The sequence below is a fragment of the Sander vitreus genome, chromosome 16 (assembly GCF_031162955.1).
Source record: "Sander vitreus isolate 19-12246 chromosome 16, sanVit1, whole genome shotgun sequence".
In the NCBI taxonomy this organism is placed as follows: Eukaryota; Metazoa; Chordata; class Actinopteri; order Perciformes; family Percidae; genus Sander; species Sander vitreus.
The window spans coordinates 17,399,782-17,414,091 of record NC_135870.1 but is presented as its reverse complement, the minus strand read 5'-3'; the positions used below and the strand labels follow the sequence as shown (position 1 = coordinate 17,414,091).

At 41.3% G+C, this 14,310-nt stretch overlaps 1 protein-coding gene across 1 annotated transcript in view; it reads left to right on the top strand.

The window, feature by feature from the left end:
• The window catches only part of LOC144531703 (transmembrane protein 132C-like), a 166,136-nt gene extending 152,186 nt beyond the window's left edge, over positions 1-13,950 (top strand). The window contains exons 8-10 of the mRNA XM_078271961.1: positions 3,368-3,677; positions 12,064-12,255; positions 12,729-13,950. Of these exons, the coding sequence (XP_078128087.1) occupies positions 3,368-3,677; positions 12,064-12,255; positions 12,729-13,811 (1,585 nt within the window). The 3' untranslated portion in view covers positions 13,812-13,950. The remainder of the gene's footprint in view (positions 1-3,367; positions 3,678-12,063; positions 12,256-12,728) is intronic.
• The last annotated feature ends 360 nt before the right edge of the window (positions 13,951-14,310 follow it).

Here is a 14,310-nt window from a genome sequence, read left to right as displayed (position 1 = left end):
CATGGTATCATTTTAGTTATTGGATTGATGATTGCATGTCCCCACCATTGCTGCGTTGTTGATGTTGTCGTTTATGTTCTGTTTTTTCTGTTTTCCAGACTTCATTGTTATCAGATGTTTGGTGTGGTTTTTATTGTTTTTATTGTTTATGGTTATTTACTGTTTACTGTTGTATGTGCTTAATGTTTAATGTTTATTGTGGCTCCCTTGAGTGCAAAACAAATTCCCCTCGGGGCAATAAAGGTTTTATTCATTCGACATAAAGGTCCTCTTCATCGTTTGTGCTTTAATCAAATTAATAATTGGTGAGACCGTCAAGTCACAAAGGGAAATCGATAAATGGAAACATTGCTGGCATTTTAGACTGTGTAAATGTGTAGTCAGAATTTGAGTAGGTTAGGCCCCAATTAGCACTAACACTGAATGTTTTAAATGTAACCATTATATTAACTTTTATATGCATGTAACATCTGCACAGAAAACGTCTTTTTAAAGAACATTCCTGCCACAAAGTCACTGCAGTGTCATTTCCCACTGGCCTGCACCCCACAGGGTGGCACTCTAACACAAATACCCCCTGCTGTCCATGCCTGATCCCATCAGTCATGTCTGTCAAGAGCATCAGTGCATGAAGAAGGCATGGTATGTGAAGTTTATCTGCACATTTGTGAGGGAAAGAGAAAAACAAACCGAGACAAAATGGAGAAAAGAAAATGTTTTCTTGGCTTATCAATGTCTGCGCGCTCATTTTCATTCACATTCTGATTCACATTACATAAGCGCGAAAGCAACCTCGTTACACTCGGACACCCTGGCTGTCCTGTCACTCATTGCTGCAAACATGACCTGACCTCATGTTTCTGTTGCCAGCCACAAATGTCACCTTGGTTTAGACTGCCGTCATTTCACTGATGTGGAATACGGGAAGGGGAGGGCATGGCGAAGGGAGGTTAGGAACTAAGCCAAGCCACTGGGCCACAGCATGTTAACCTGTCAGACCGTTTTTCTGCCTGACCGGCCATGCCTCATTAAGCCTAATGGAAACTGTCACTGTCACCGTCCCCCCTTGGCCACCTGACTGTTAGAGAGAGAGAGATGCAGGCAGAGCTGGAAAGTGTAAGAGAATAAAGGTGTGAGTGAGTGAGTGAGTGAGTGAGTGAGTGAGTGAGGAGTGAGAGAGAGAGAGAGAGAGAGAACTGCTGAGTGTGAGAGTTGAAAAATAAATTACAGGAAAGTTAGAACTTGATGTATAAAATATAGAGTGAGCTTTAGGAGTGCAGTGAGAGAGGACAGTGCTGAAGCACAGGACAACAAAACAGACCTAAATAGTGATAAAGAGTGATGGAAGATGAAGGATGCGGATGGATAAGAGTGATGTATGTATACGCCAAATAGCTGTAGCAATGTTTCTCTTCATCGTCAACACGGTTGACTCTTTGGAGCAGATCTGTGTCTCAGGGCCACATTTCACCCGTTACTGCAGCTCCCACAGCTCAGCAAGGATACCAAATAATACAGTATGTTGTTTAATATGATGTATTATCGTTTTTTTGAGGGAGCAGAAACCTACAACCTTTGGGAGGTACAGTAAATGCAAGACATAAGACAACCTGCTGATACAATACCGTAGAGCATAATAGATCAAATGGACAGTTGATAAATCAGAAGTTCAGATTTTGTTTTCAGAAATGTATTGACTTTACTAATGACTACTGTTATACTGTAAGTGCAGTAAAGCTTGTAATAAACACCTAGGTGCCATATGCATTTTTTGTGTGCGTGTGTGTGCGTGTGCGTGTGTGCGCGTGCGTGTGCGTGCGTGATCATGACTAAATGTGGTCCTGAAGTACCTACTGTTGTGGGAACTACCACAGAGGCAGTTTTGAGTACTTTGCCAGGTGTTTTATATGTGTCTGTCTGCGGCCAGATTTTTTCACTGCGATAACGTGGCAACAATGCAAGTTGCAGTCAAGAATTTATACAGGTGTGTAGTTTAGACCAAAATAAGGGTGCCGGAAGTAGCGAGATTGGAAGGCAAGGGGCCCCCCCTAAACTTTACGCCTCTGGCCCAATTAGGCATTGCGGCTGGTGTGGCCTCCGTTTATCTTTTTAAAATGTACCACTGTGTCTATTTGTATCAATGTTTGGATGTCTTATGAGGTCCACAGGGGCACCTATCAGCCCTCTTTTGTAATTCTTTGCAGGATTTTTCCAATCTCCTTCCTTCCTGTCCTACCTTTCCCACTCTAAAGTGGGTCTGTTAATGTGATAAGGGGCCATATAAACTTAAACCTCAATAGGAGGAAAAGAGTAAAACAAATGTGTTGCAAAATTCCCCTACTGGGTTTGCAAACGTTCATTTGTTACAAAACGTATCTTTCTGAGATGGCTATATCAGAAGGGTTTGCCGTGGGCCAAATATATGGCAAAATATCAGTTGCCCTTTTAAAGAAAATGAGAAGGCAAGCAAGGCAGCAGTTTGTCTCTGCAAGCTGTTTTTAATGGATTTTTTTGAAAACACATATGACTTTCAGGAGGTCGGGAAAAGACAGTAGAGGCTTTGACTCCAGTAACTACATCAGAGGGGTTTAGACTTTATGGGCATTACACATTCATACCTGGAAGCTGCCCAGCAGAACCACAGTCTGATCTGCTGGCTACTGAGCAGCTCCACTGGAGTGATTGGAGGTTAAGGGCCCCTCAGTGGTGGTAATGAGGGAGGGACAAGCACTCTTTCACTTTCCCCACCCAGAATTTTTCCTGTTGGTCTGGGGATTGAACCGATGACCTTCTAGTCACAAGCTTGTGTCTCTAACCTTTAGGCCACCACTGCTCCGCAGTCTGTCATGTGTGGAGCTAAGTGCCGGACGGAGCCACGGTGGCGCTGCAAAATAGCCTTTGGAAGGAACTTGTTTTGGTGGAACGTGTACGTTCAAAAGTTGTTTTAGTCGTGCAACAGAAAACTCAGATTGGACAGATAGTCTAGCTAGCTGTCTGGATTTACCCTGCAGAGATCTGAGGAGCAGTTAACCATAGTCCTCATAAAGCGACTGGAGTTTAAAATTCCAACACAAAGAAAGCAGAAGGTAACGGACATCCGGCCGAAAAGAGTGACATCTGGCAGAATTTCCGGCGGCAACGGAGCAGTGCCGGAAGTGGAACATAGTGGATATAGACTACACTGTTGATAACCTTCAAAGTATCTTTTTCTTTCTTCTAGGACTTCTTTCAACACAAAAAGCTTGTAGTACTTTTTATCTCAGAAATAGAAGTATGCTATCTGCCTATATATACTTCTCACAGTTAAAAGTACTTGATCTGTGCTTTATTCTTATTGCTCATCTGCCCTCTTTTCCCATTTCTGCAGGTATGAGAGGGTCACTGATGACAAGGAAGAAGACGATGCAGTTAAGGAGAGGACAGAGAGAAGTTGTGCGGCCCAGTATCAGAGCACCACCCTGCGTGTCCTCACACACTTTGTGGCAGATAGCGGAGAAGTAAGAGGAGCCACAGAGGAGGACGGGATGGGCCAGCAGAACTTCCTGCTGGGTAGTGACTGGCAGGTGGAGGTGACACAACTGGTCAAGGACTCTCTGAGGGTGGAGGTTCCGAAGGTGGCACAACTGCTGGAGGGCCAAGTCCTAATAGGAGTGAGCGCTGGAGTCACCAAACTACAGGTTGTATGTGTGTGAGTTTTGTATGTGTTTTGGTCGCCTGATAAGCAGACTGCATTGCTATTTCGTTTGATTTCATTTTTTTAGTCTGACATCATGTTCATGTTAACTTTTGTTTGGGTGGGGAAGTTACTTTGCCCTTACCAATCAGTATTGACTGACACATCCGTCGTGTCGACATAATTTTCAGTCAACACAGAAGCTGCGCTAGCTTTTGGGAGCAGCAAACTAAACGTTGGAATCAAGGGAATATATACTCATTAAAAAGTTGTCACTTTTGTAATTCAGTTTTCTGACTTTGACACAGGAACATGATGTCCCTATTTTTAATCCTGCCAACAAAGCTGATTGGCTCAGTTGTGTTTTCCAACAAGGAAAACAGCCACCAGCAAACACAACACTATACCTATTTGAATTGCTGAGAAATATGATATATGGAGGCAATGCAGAGGTCTGATACCAGGCTGGTGTTTTGTCATAAAGAAAATTATCACAGCAAAAATTGTCAATATACTGATTTTGATGGAGGGTGTGTTTTTTACAACACAATATTAAATGAACAAAGAGCAGAGGAAAAGCTCCATTAATCAATATTTTCTATGCCAACAATGGATCAAATGTGTAATGTGAAAGTGGTAGCTCATTATTGTGGTTGTACAGGTCATAAATTCCACTCTCATGAACCCTGTCTCCTGCAGCATCAAGCATCTTTTTACAGCAAAAATGATCTGATCCGTGTACACTAACCATCCAGAACCAAACAGTAGGCAGACAAAGTTAACAACTGGCAGGTGAACATAGTGGAGCATCTAGGAGCTAAAAAACAGATATTTTTCATAGGGGTTGGTGGTGACCGAAACATGTTTAAAAAGGAAAGTGAATGTTTTGTTTTTTTATCAAGTAGCTAGAAACATGACTCTGAATGAGTGCCAATGTTGCCCTTTGTCTGTTGGAGGCATAACACAGGAAAGCAGTTTGCTTGTTTAGACAGTAAAAAAAAAAAAAAGGTTTGGCAGTGGAAAGGGAAGGACTACAACGCAACTATTTGATTGCAGCATACTGTAGCACAAATACTGCCGTCATGGCACGTCCAATTAAAGACACGCGCACACACACACACACACACACACACACACTCCTATTTATGTAATACTACAACCAGGTGCTTGCTCAGGAGGACATGTGTGCCCGCTCACACCGTAAATCAAAATCAATCTGGCATTTACAAGAACAACAGGTTGTTGAAGCAGTAAACTGGAACCATAATCTCCATCTCTTTAGTTATCAATTGAAGAGCTGTGTGCTCTGCAGGAGTAAATATGTGTGTTTATGGGGATAGTGAGATGCAGTGCTGTTTCACTGTCAGCCAGGACATGGTTTAAATGGAAGAAAATGTGACTGGACAGATATGTGGGATACATTTTGGTAAGCCTGATAATGATGAAATGGAAAAGAAGAGAAACTGAAAATGTTTGCCGTTTGTGATGGCTCATTTTACTTCAAAGTTATCATGTGGTAAATTTACATCTTAGTGATGTGTGCGGTTGTCATACAGTGGTATGAAGGGTGAATGGGCCATTTAATAAACTTACTTGTGAGTCTTAAATGCTCCAGCTCTGCCAGATATAAATCCAACCCTGATTTTGAAACACAGTCAGCTCAAGCCAATTTGCGATCATTCAGGGGGTGTATCAAATTATGCAACAATATACTACATTTGTAATGCTTGCTGTGTCAGAAAGGTTTCAAGTTAATTAGGCTGAAACGTCTAGTAATTTATATACAGTAGGTTGCATTTCGAATGGCTGTGGCTATAAACCCTGTGTTTTTTGGAAAAAGTCATCGGTCATTAGCGGTGCCGATTGTCTTTGTTTGGCTTCAGAATTTGACCATGGTGGTGGTAGCTGCTTGGTCTGTCATGGAGAACACACTTAATGAATGGAATGAATGCATGTACTGTGCATATAAGTGGGAAATTTGCAACAAAATAACTTTACCTATACTTACAATGTATTGACAATTGTGTTAAGGAGACTGTGGCATTTGTTTAAATCAGATCAATTTTAGGTCCAACTTCAAACGCAAGTGCTTTTCAATTGCTGTTGCTGAAATCCAAGTCTAATCACTGCTAATACTAAGCAGGGTCTGTAAAAATACACAGGATTTTTACCCTTTAGAGATATATATCATATGTCTGTAATAATAATCTACAGAGCAGCTTGATATTGCTCTCACAGTGAATTGCTGGTACTTAAGTGAGAGTATTTCTTCCCTGAAATGCATATTATGTAATGACCAAAGGTTAATTGCAGGGCTGCACAATTAATCTAATGGCAATCGTGATGTCCCTCTGTGCGATTGCATAACCGCAGAAATTGTGTGATTTAAGTAAACAAAAAGGTGTGCTTTGACAGTCTGTGTGCCCTGCCAACGTGGTATCATGACTTTGCGTAAACATACACGCCAACTTTCTTAAGTCAAGTGGCGTGTTATCTGTACGCATTATGAACTATCCACGTGTATGTCTGCGCTCTATACAGCGGACGTAAACATACACGCCACGTGGCACTTTCTAGAGCACGTGGCGCGTTATTGCGAGGCTACGTGTTATCACGAGACTAAGTCACATGCGTGTTTTAGGAAAACGGTTGGGATTAGGAAAATAAAACCAGGTTGGGTTTAGGAAAAGAAGAACGGGGTTGGCTTTAGTAAAAGAAGAAAGCGACGGTTGAGTTTAGGAAAAGAACAATGGGGTTGGGTTACAGACACACCACACACAGGACACAAACCCCGCTCTCCTGAGTGAAAGTCCTGTGTTTTACCCATCCGCCACCCTGACCAACCTACTCCCTACAGCGTCAATCAGTCCCTCCAGGATTTTGCTGACTGATTGTTGCGGCCCAAAATGCCTGATTTTGCAGGAGCTTTTGCAAAAAATTGCGATAAAAGTTGCGATGTCTTTTGTATGTTTGTTGCAATGAAGTTGCGGGAGACAGTGAAAGTTGCAAAAAAGTTGCGATTTATTTTTTAATTTTTTTGTATAGTTCTTTAAAAATAAAAAGGAAACTTGTTTTGGGGAGAATAAAATTACTCTGGGCTGAGATTTCCTATAATCTTACCAAAAAGGCTCAGGATGCTGCAAATGTTGGTATAATGAAAATGGCTGGTGGATTAAAGACAAAAAATAATAATTGATTGAATGAATCAAAGTTCAACATATGTGTCAGTGGCTTGTTGATCTTTACATTGTTAGTTAATTTGCTATCCTGGCCCGGGCTGGGACACACATTCATACAGTTTGATAAAGTACTTATTGGACTTTAACTTATCATTGCACTTACAATAACGAGCGTAGCTGTCCTCAATTTAGGTCATCATGTCGTCTCATCTCCTTTTTTTCCCTGCATCCACCGTGTGTGTGTGTGTGTGTGTGTGTGTGTGTGTGTGTGTGCGCGTGCGCGTGTGTGCAAGCGTCAGTCGCGGGGGGAACGGAGCAGCAGCCCCACCTGCTGCAGAGAGCCGACAGCCAGGATTGAAACGGCAGCAACTTCAGCGACTTTTAAATCGTTACAGTCTACATTGATGTTAAAATGTATACAGGTTGGCAGGACGGTCTTTCGCTGTACGTTTTATTGGTAAATGTGAGAGGTTCTCGTCTTCATATCACAGACAAGGAAATGATCAACCCGTTCTCACTCCTGCTTGGTCATTGGCTCTCAGAGTGCACGTGGGACTGCTGGGATTGGTTGAAGTTGCGGGAAACTTCAGGCTATTGGTCAAATTTGCGGAAAAGTTGCGGTGATTGGTCAAAATTGCGAGTCGCACCAAATTCACGGTGATTGGTTGAATTCGCGTGAATTGGCACGATCGCGACATCGCGAAATCCTGGAGGGACTGGTCAATTTACACACAATCGCAAGGTAATGTAACTCAATGGACGCCAAACGGCGTTGATAAACACGCTAAAAAGCGAGTATGCGTCTTGATAACACGCCAATAATGGCATACGAATTGGCTTGTCAAACATACGCCACTTCATAAGATCATCTGGCCCTGCAGTCTCCACGTTGTAACGCCCCTTCACTTTACCGACAGTATTAACTACAGATGAAGCCACCGTTTCTTAAGAAGCTTGGTGTTTACTGTTAACTCACTTTACATCGTCTTTGCTCTCTTTTCCTTCTCGCTTTTCCCTCACACAGCAGCTACGCTGATCTCCGATACCGCTCATCACCGGTCGCCTTCCTCACTTCACCATTCAGGCCCTGATATCACTCACTCAGCACCTGTATTTAAAAAAGTATCGCACCGTTTTGTTTATGTATTTCTTCTTTAACTTTGTATGTTAAAAAATACACATTTCAAAATGCTAGTAGTAGTACTCTTATTTTTAATTTTCTGCATTTTTCCTGGTAATCAAGTAAAGTCATATCATTGTATCGCAATCCCAATCATCATCGCAGTATTGTATATTGCAATCGCAATATGACTTCTTCTCCAAATCGTGCAGCCCTAGTTAATTGTACCACTGAATGCAGACATGATTTGATATTTAATGTTTCTTCTATTTAATCAACAGTTTGTACTCAAAGTGTCAGTTATGTTTTCAGTCTAGTCGTTGGTATGCTGCTCAGGTGGTCAGTGGAAAGGTAAATCATTCTGAATGAAAACAATCTCTCGATTTAGAGCAGCCTTTGGACTTAATCCAGAGAAATCATGTAAACACTTGAAATGGACAAAGAAAAGCATAAATTCATCACCATTCCCTGTGACCTTTGTTTCTCACAGTATTCACAGTTATTGTGAAGGACAGCTACACGCCTCTCTTGATTGGCTCCAATAGATCTCAGACAGGCTATTCAAAATACAGCAAAATCCATGCAGGTACACATTGGCCCTTTAGCAATATCAGGGTTTTTCCTGCATATAGGATTTTTTTTTGCATTTGGAAGCCTATTAGGAAAGATCTCAAAGGTCGTATAAGACCAAGCTGTTGTGTAACATTATCCAAAGCACATTATCCAAACACTTAAGTAGATTGTTGAATGTACAGTATCTTCCTACCTCGCCAGCACATAAAAAAAATTAATAAATAAAAAGATTCTGGGGTGAAGAATCAATTTTAAAAATCGTCACAAAACAACAACAAAAAAAATCACGATACATACATGAATCGATTTTTTTTTTTTTCACCCCTAATGGACATTGTGAAAAGGTTTAAGTGAACTTGAGAGCTCCTACGTTAAAGAAACATAGTGCTATACACTACACGCCCCAATATCCAAAGGCTTTGAATATATAATGGGTTATGAGTTTTATTTTGATCAAACTGTTACAAAGGACTTGGATTTGACAATTAAATGAAAGCCAAGGATTTCAAAAGGCCACTGAGGTATTAAAAGATCCCATAGTTGCCATAGAATTGGTAATATGATCATTAATATACTGGGCTGCAAACTCAATGGTGTATCAGGAGAAATGAATGACTCCATTTAAGCACCGTCTTTCTGACATGTTATGGATTGACTACTTGCATGCAAAACACATTTTTAAATTAACCTTTGCAAAAGTGTCACTATGATGAGTCAGAGAGACATGGTCTGGGCAACGCTAGGTTGTATGTAATATTGTTGGTTGCACTGTGCTAGATCCAGGTGCAAACAGGATTTTGTGGGGTTAGATAGTGGAAGCCCTCTGAGATTTGGACAGAAATAATACTAGACAGTTTTGAAGAGGCTGAAAGAGGTCTTTACTGCTCTCTGGGGGTTGAATGAAGCAACCTCTAAACTCTGGGACTGGTGTGAGGAAGGGACTTGTCTGGAGTCTGGAGTCTGGTGGGGGAATCTAACAACAATGGATGTAGGCCAAAGGCGGGACCTGCAATCTCTCTAACGGGGTTGAGAAGAGAGACAACATCTCTAAAGATAGGACAAAGGACTATGATAAAGGGGGTGAGAAGGGATCTGAGTACTTCCATAGAATCAAGGAAAGGAGCCTTGACATCTCTGAGAAGAGAGCAGCAGAATGACTGGACATTTAAGTATGTACTCGGGTTAGACTAAGACGATTGTTGATCTATTTGAGGGAAGCAAAAAAATGTTCCTGACATTTTGAGGAGAGTTCTGTAGGGGGTAATATTTTGCACATCCTGGTATTTCTAGAGGAGAAAGATACATTTGAAAATTGGACAGCTTCAAAGAGAAGGTGATACATGACTTCTTGAACTTTACACTTACCAGTACCCATTTACTTGCTTATATTTCAGTAGCTGAAGTTCCTACTTAGTAAAGCATATATCTTTTGAATTCAGCTTAATTTGATTTTAATAGTAAAGCAGGCAAACGCTACTCCTCTGTAATCATATCGATCTAAACCGCCAAAGGTGAAGGCAAAGCAAGCATGATGATGATGATGATGATGATGCTGGTTTTAAAATACCCTTTAGCTACCAGAAGTGCAGCCAGACTCTTGCATAATTCAACTTTAACCAGTGATTTTGCCAGTGATTTCTAACAAGCCATAGACCATATTTTCAGATTAATATTTTGTGCCATTGTTTATTTTGCTTTCCTTTTATCTGTCCAAAAGAAACCTCACATTTCACGACAATCAGCATGCATGCTTACTTGTTAGAGTGAAGCTCACCAGCAGTCTGCATTTTTAACCTTTGCACCATGCTTCCCATTTTTTGAGATTACACTGATTTTAGCTGTGTTTTCAAGGATATCAGTTTCACTGTGTGGGAAGCAGAAGGGAAAATTAAAATCGGTAAACCAAAAGGGAGAAAATCAGGGAAAAGGGTCTGTACAAATGAGGCAGTGATCGGTACTTACAGTTCATTATGGCTGGTAAATGCAGATATGTGGGGGCGGCTGGAGGAGAGACTGGAGCCCTAATTGGAGCGGATGGGAGGGATTCTCATCTCATTACAATGTCACAACAATTTACTGTACATGGCAACTTAGGAAGGTAGGGAACATGTTACGGTGGTGTACGGTGGAGATGGTATGTTTGCATGTGAGTTGAGTTATTGTGTTAGCATGTGTTTGTTTCTATCGCAATGTTTCTTTATCTATGCAGAGTTCATGTGCATGTGGTCTCCATTACTCAATATTGGAGTTTGGAATACAGAGGTGCAATTTTTTGTTCATTTGTGCATTTACATATTATTTATTGACCCAGTACACAAACAAGTATAGGGAGGAATAGGAAAAAGTATAGGAAAAATAATGTTTACGTTAGTAAGTGACAAAGCCCACTAGCCGCAGTAGTACTTATGAGCAGTGGTGGAAGAAGTATTCAGATCTTTTACTTAAGTATAAATAGCATCACTACAGTGTATAAATACTCTGTTACAAGTAAAAGTCCTGCATTCAAGATGTTACTTAAGTAAAAGTACAAACGTATTAGTATCAACATATACTTAAAGTAGAAAAAGTACTAAGTATACTGAATGGCCCATTTCAGAATCTTATTATATATTCATGGGGATTCTAAACCCATGAGTGTTGGGCATTGTGTGTGCATGACATGGGGAAAAAAAGAATCAAATATATTACTGCATTTTATATATATATATATATATATATAGCAATGTTTTAGTTGATTTATATTTTGTATTAATCTAAATCTGCAAAGTAGCTATAACTTAAGTTATCAAATAAATGTAGTTGAGTAAAAGGTACAATATTTGCCTTTGAGATGTAGTGGAGTATAAAGTAGCATAAAATGGAAATACTATAGTAAAGTACAAGTACCTCAAAATTGTACGATATAGTCAACTTGGTTTCTTTTAACCATGGCCGCAGTTGTTCCCTAATCTTAACCAAGTGCAGTTAAGTCTCCAAACGTTAACAAGGTAGTCAGTTTACCCAAACCAAGATATTTCCCTAACCAAGTCATTCTAGTTGTGAAATCATAAAACGGATTTATTTCCCGACCGTGATTTGTAATGGTTTTTGAAGGCTCAGATAAATGATCCTATCATCCTAACGATAGCAGCCTTTTTTGATCTGACGCCTGATGTTTCCAGCTGAAAGGCAGTTACAAACGATGTATTTTGTTGTTCAATTTGGAGTACTTGTTGAGCATACGTAGGTATAGGTTTTTTTAGAAGCTGTAGGCAAATATCTGTGTCAATATTTGTTTTGATACCACTTTATTTTTGTTTTGCATACCACTGGAACCAAGAGAGTTTGACTAAATTCAAAGAAGGTGATAAAACTCTTTAGAGTGCAGGCTTTGGCTTGCAGGGCTCTGGGATTGGATATTATCATCGGTAGTGACATTTGCTGTTAGCAAATTGGCTCTTCTTCTTCATTCACAATAACAATGTCATCTTGGATCTTAATGGACCGTCGTGAGTAGCAAGTGTTTCTATGTATTTCAGGTGCTGTCCCCACTGACATCATCTGTCCTGGCTGAGAGGAGCATCAAGGTGCTGGATGATAAAGTGAGTGTGACAGAGCTGGGGGTGCAGTTGGTATCTGGGCTCTCTCTGTCCCTGCAGCTCAGCCCAGGGAGCAACAGGGCCATCGTCGCCACTGCAACCACACAGGAAGTCATTGAATCACTCAAACAGGTATGAATCAGAGACATCCAAAGGATTAGCAGTGTGCCTTGAATTTGGCTTACAAGTTCAGGGCTGAAACAGGGTTATTATGGAGTCTATGATATGCGAAGCAATTTTTCTGTTATAATTAATTCACTCTTGATATAACGAAGCCATCTCTTTGATTTGCATATCCTACCACTGAACAGCTCTGTTGTTCCTGTAATTAGAATTTCAAATGGAAAAACGGCTACTGTCTCTTCCCTTGGAGAGAAAAGAATATTTGGCTTTCAAGAGAATAGTTTTACATCCAATTGTTTCCATGAGCCTTTATACTGTAATTAAGGCTCACTTTTGTTTCCACTATGTTTTTCTGTTTTATTATCCAGTTGTTCTGATGCATTAGTTGCTAATGTGCAGATTACGTTTTTTTGAGTTATTTTCAGGGTTATTTTTCGCTCTTGTACTATTACCACTTTCTGTTTGCATGTGTATTTTCTTAGCAGTCACTCATCAGTGCTTGGCTCCAGTTCAGTGATGGATCCATGACTGCTCTAGACAACTACAACCCTGCCCATTTTACCCTGACAGCCACCTCTTTGGATGAACAGGTGGTGTCGGTGCAGCGTAGTTCAGCATGGAAGTGGCCCATCATTGTTGCCAAGGGGGAAGGTCAGGGTTTGCTTGTGCGTGTTGAAATGAGCCCTTCGGAGGTGTGTCAGAAAGGAAAACAACGTACTATCTTAGCCACTGGAATGGCAAACATACAGACCAGGTTTGATCAACCAGAGGATCAATACAGACAACCAGGAGACCGGAGAACACGTCCTGATCCTCCATATTATGGAGGATCTATTGCTGACATGGAAACAGGGTTAATCAACCGTGGAGCCACCACAATCAGGGGTCATGTCCCAGTGAGACCTAATGGGGGCCGTCTATCAGCAGACAACGGGGCCAGGGTCCCAAATGAATTCTCTGAATATCCAGACCAGGCAGATCTGCCTCGTAGTCGCAGCACTGATGATGACTTGTTGCCATCCCGACGAGGCCTGACAGATCTGGAGATTGGTATGTATGCCCTGCTGGGAGTCTTCTGCCTGGCCATCCTGGTTTTTCTTATTAACTGCATCACTTATGCATATAAGTACCGTAGCAAGCAGCTGTCCCTGGAGGCCACAGAGGCAATGCCCCATGCCCACGACTGGGTTTGGCTGGGCCAAGACGAGGGGCTGTGTCTACAGCAACAGCAGCAGGACGAGCTGGGCTGTACCCTAGAGGAGGGTAGTCAACTATTGAATGGAGGCATCCAGCTTGGTAATGCTGGTGTGGGAGGCTGTAATTCGATTGGAAGGGATCACAGGAATGAGTCGCTTAACTCACCCACCACCAAGAGAAAGAGGGTGAAGTTCACCACCTTTTCCAATGCCAAGTCCAGTAACGGATGTCCTGTGCTCAGCCCGTTAGCACCAGTGCAGACCAGTGAGATAAAATGGGTATGTCCGGACATCGAGCTTGGTGATTCAAAGGATCTTCGGAACTACATGGAAAAGCTTAATGAGAATGCAACTAAGAACATTGTATAGGGGGTGCTGGGTGTTTTCAATGAACTAAAGAGAAACTCACCTGAATGCCTTCAGAATAAGGAGGGAATGAGGGTTGGAGGGAGGAAAGGAAAAGGGGGTGCAGAAAACAGACTGCTGCTGTTGAACTGCTTCTCACCATAACAACAGGAACCACGTTCAGCCTCTGTTGTTTCCATGACAGTACTCCGAAAGGGTAAAGCAATGGACCACAAGGAGACATGATATGCCACGACACCACAGCATAGTTATGAGGGGGGAAATGTGAACTTAATATTGTTGCTTAACTTAAATGTATGTTGTTTGTCTTTAATTGAAGTTCAGTTTTCCATTTCTATGCGCCATGTACTTTGTTTAATGTTTTCTTTATTAATTCATATAATGTTGTATTTGTTGTACTTTTTTGCGCTTTGCTTTGTTTTTTTTAAGAGTTGCTGTATGCTCTGTACAACATGTCAGCAATTAGAGATTCTAGGAGAGAAGAGTTAAAAGCAATTTTGTA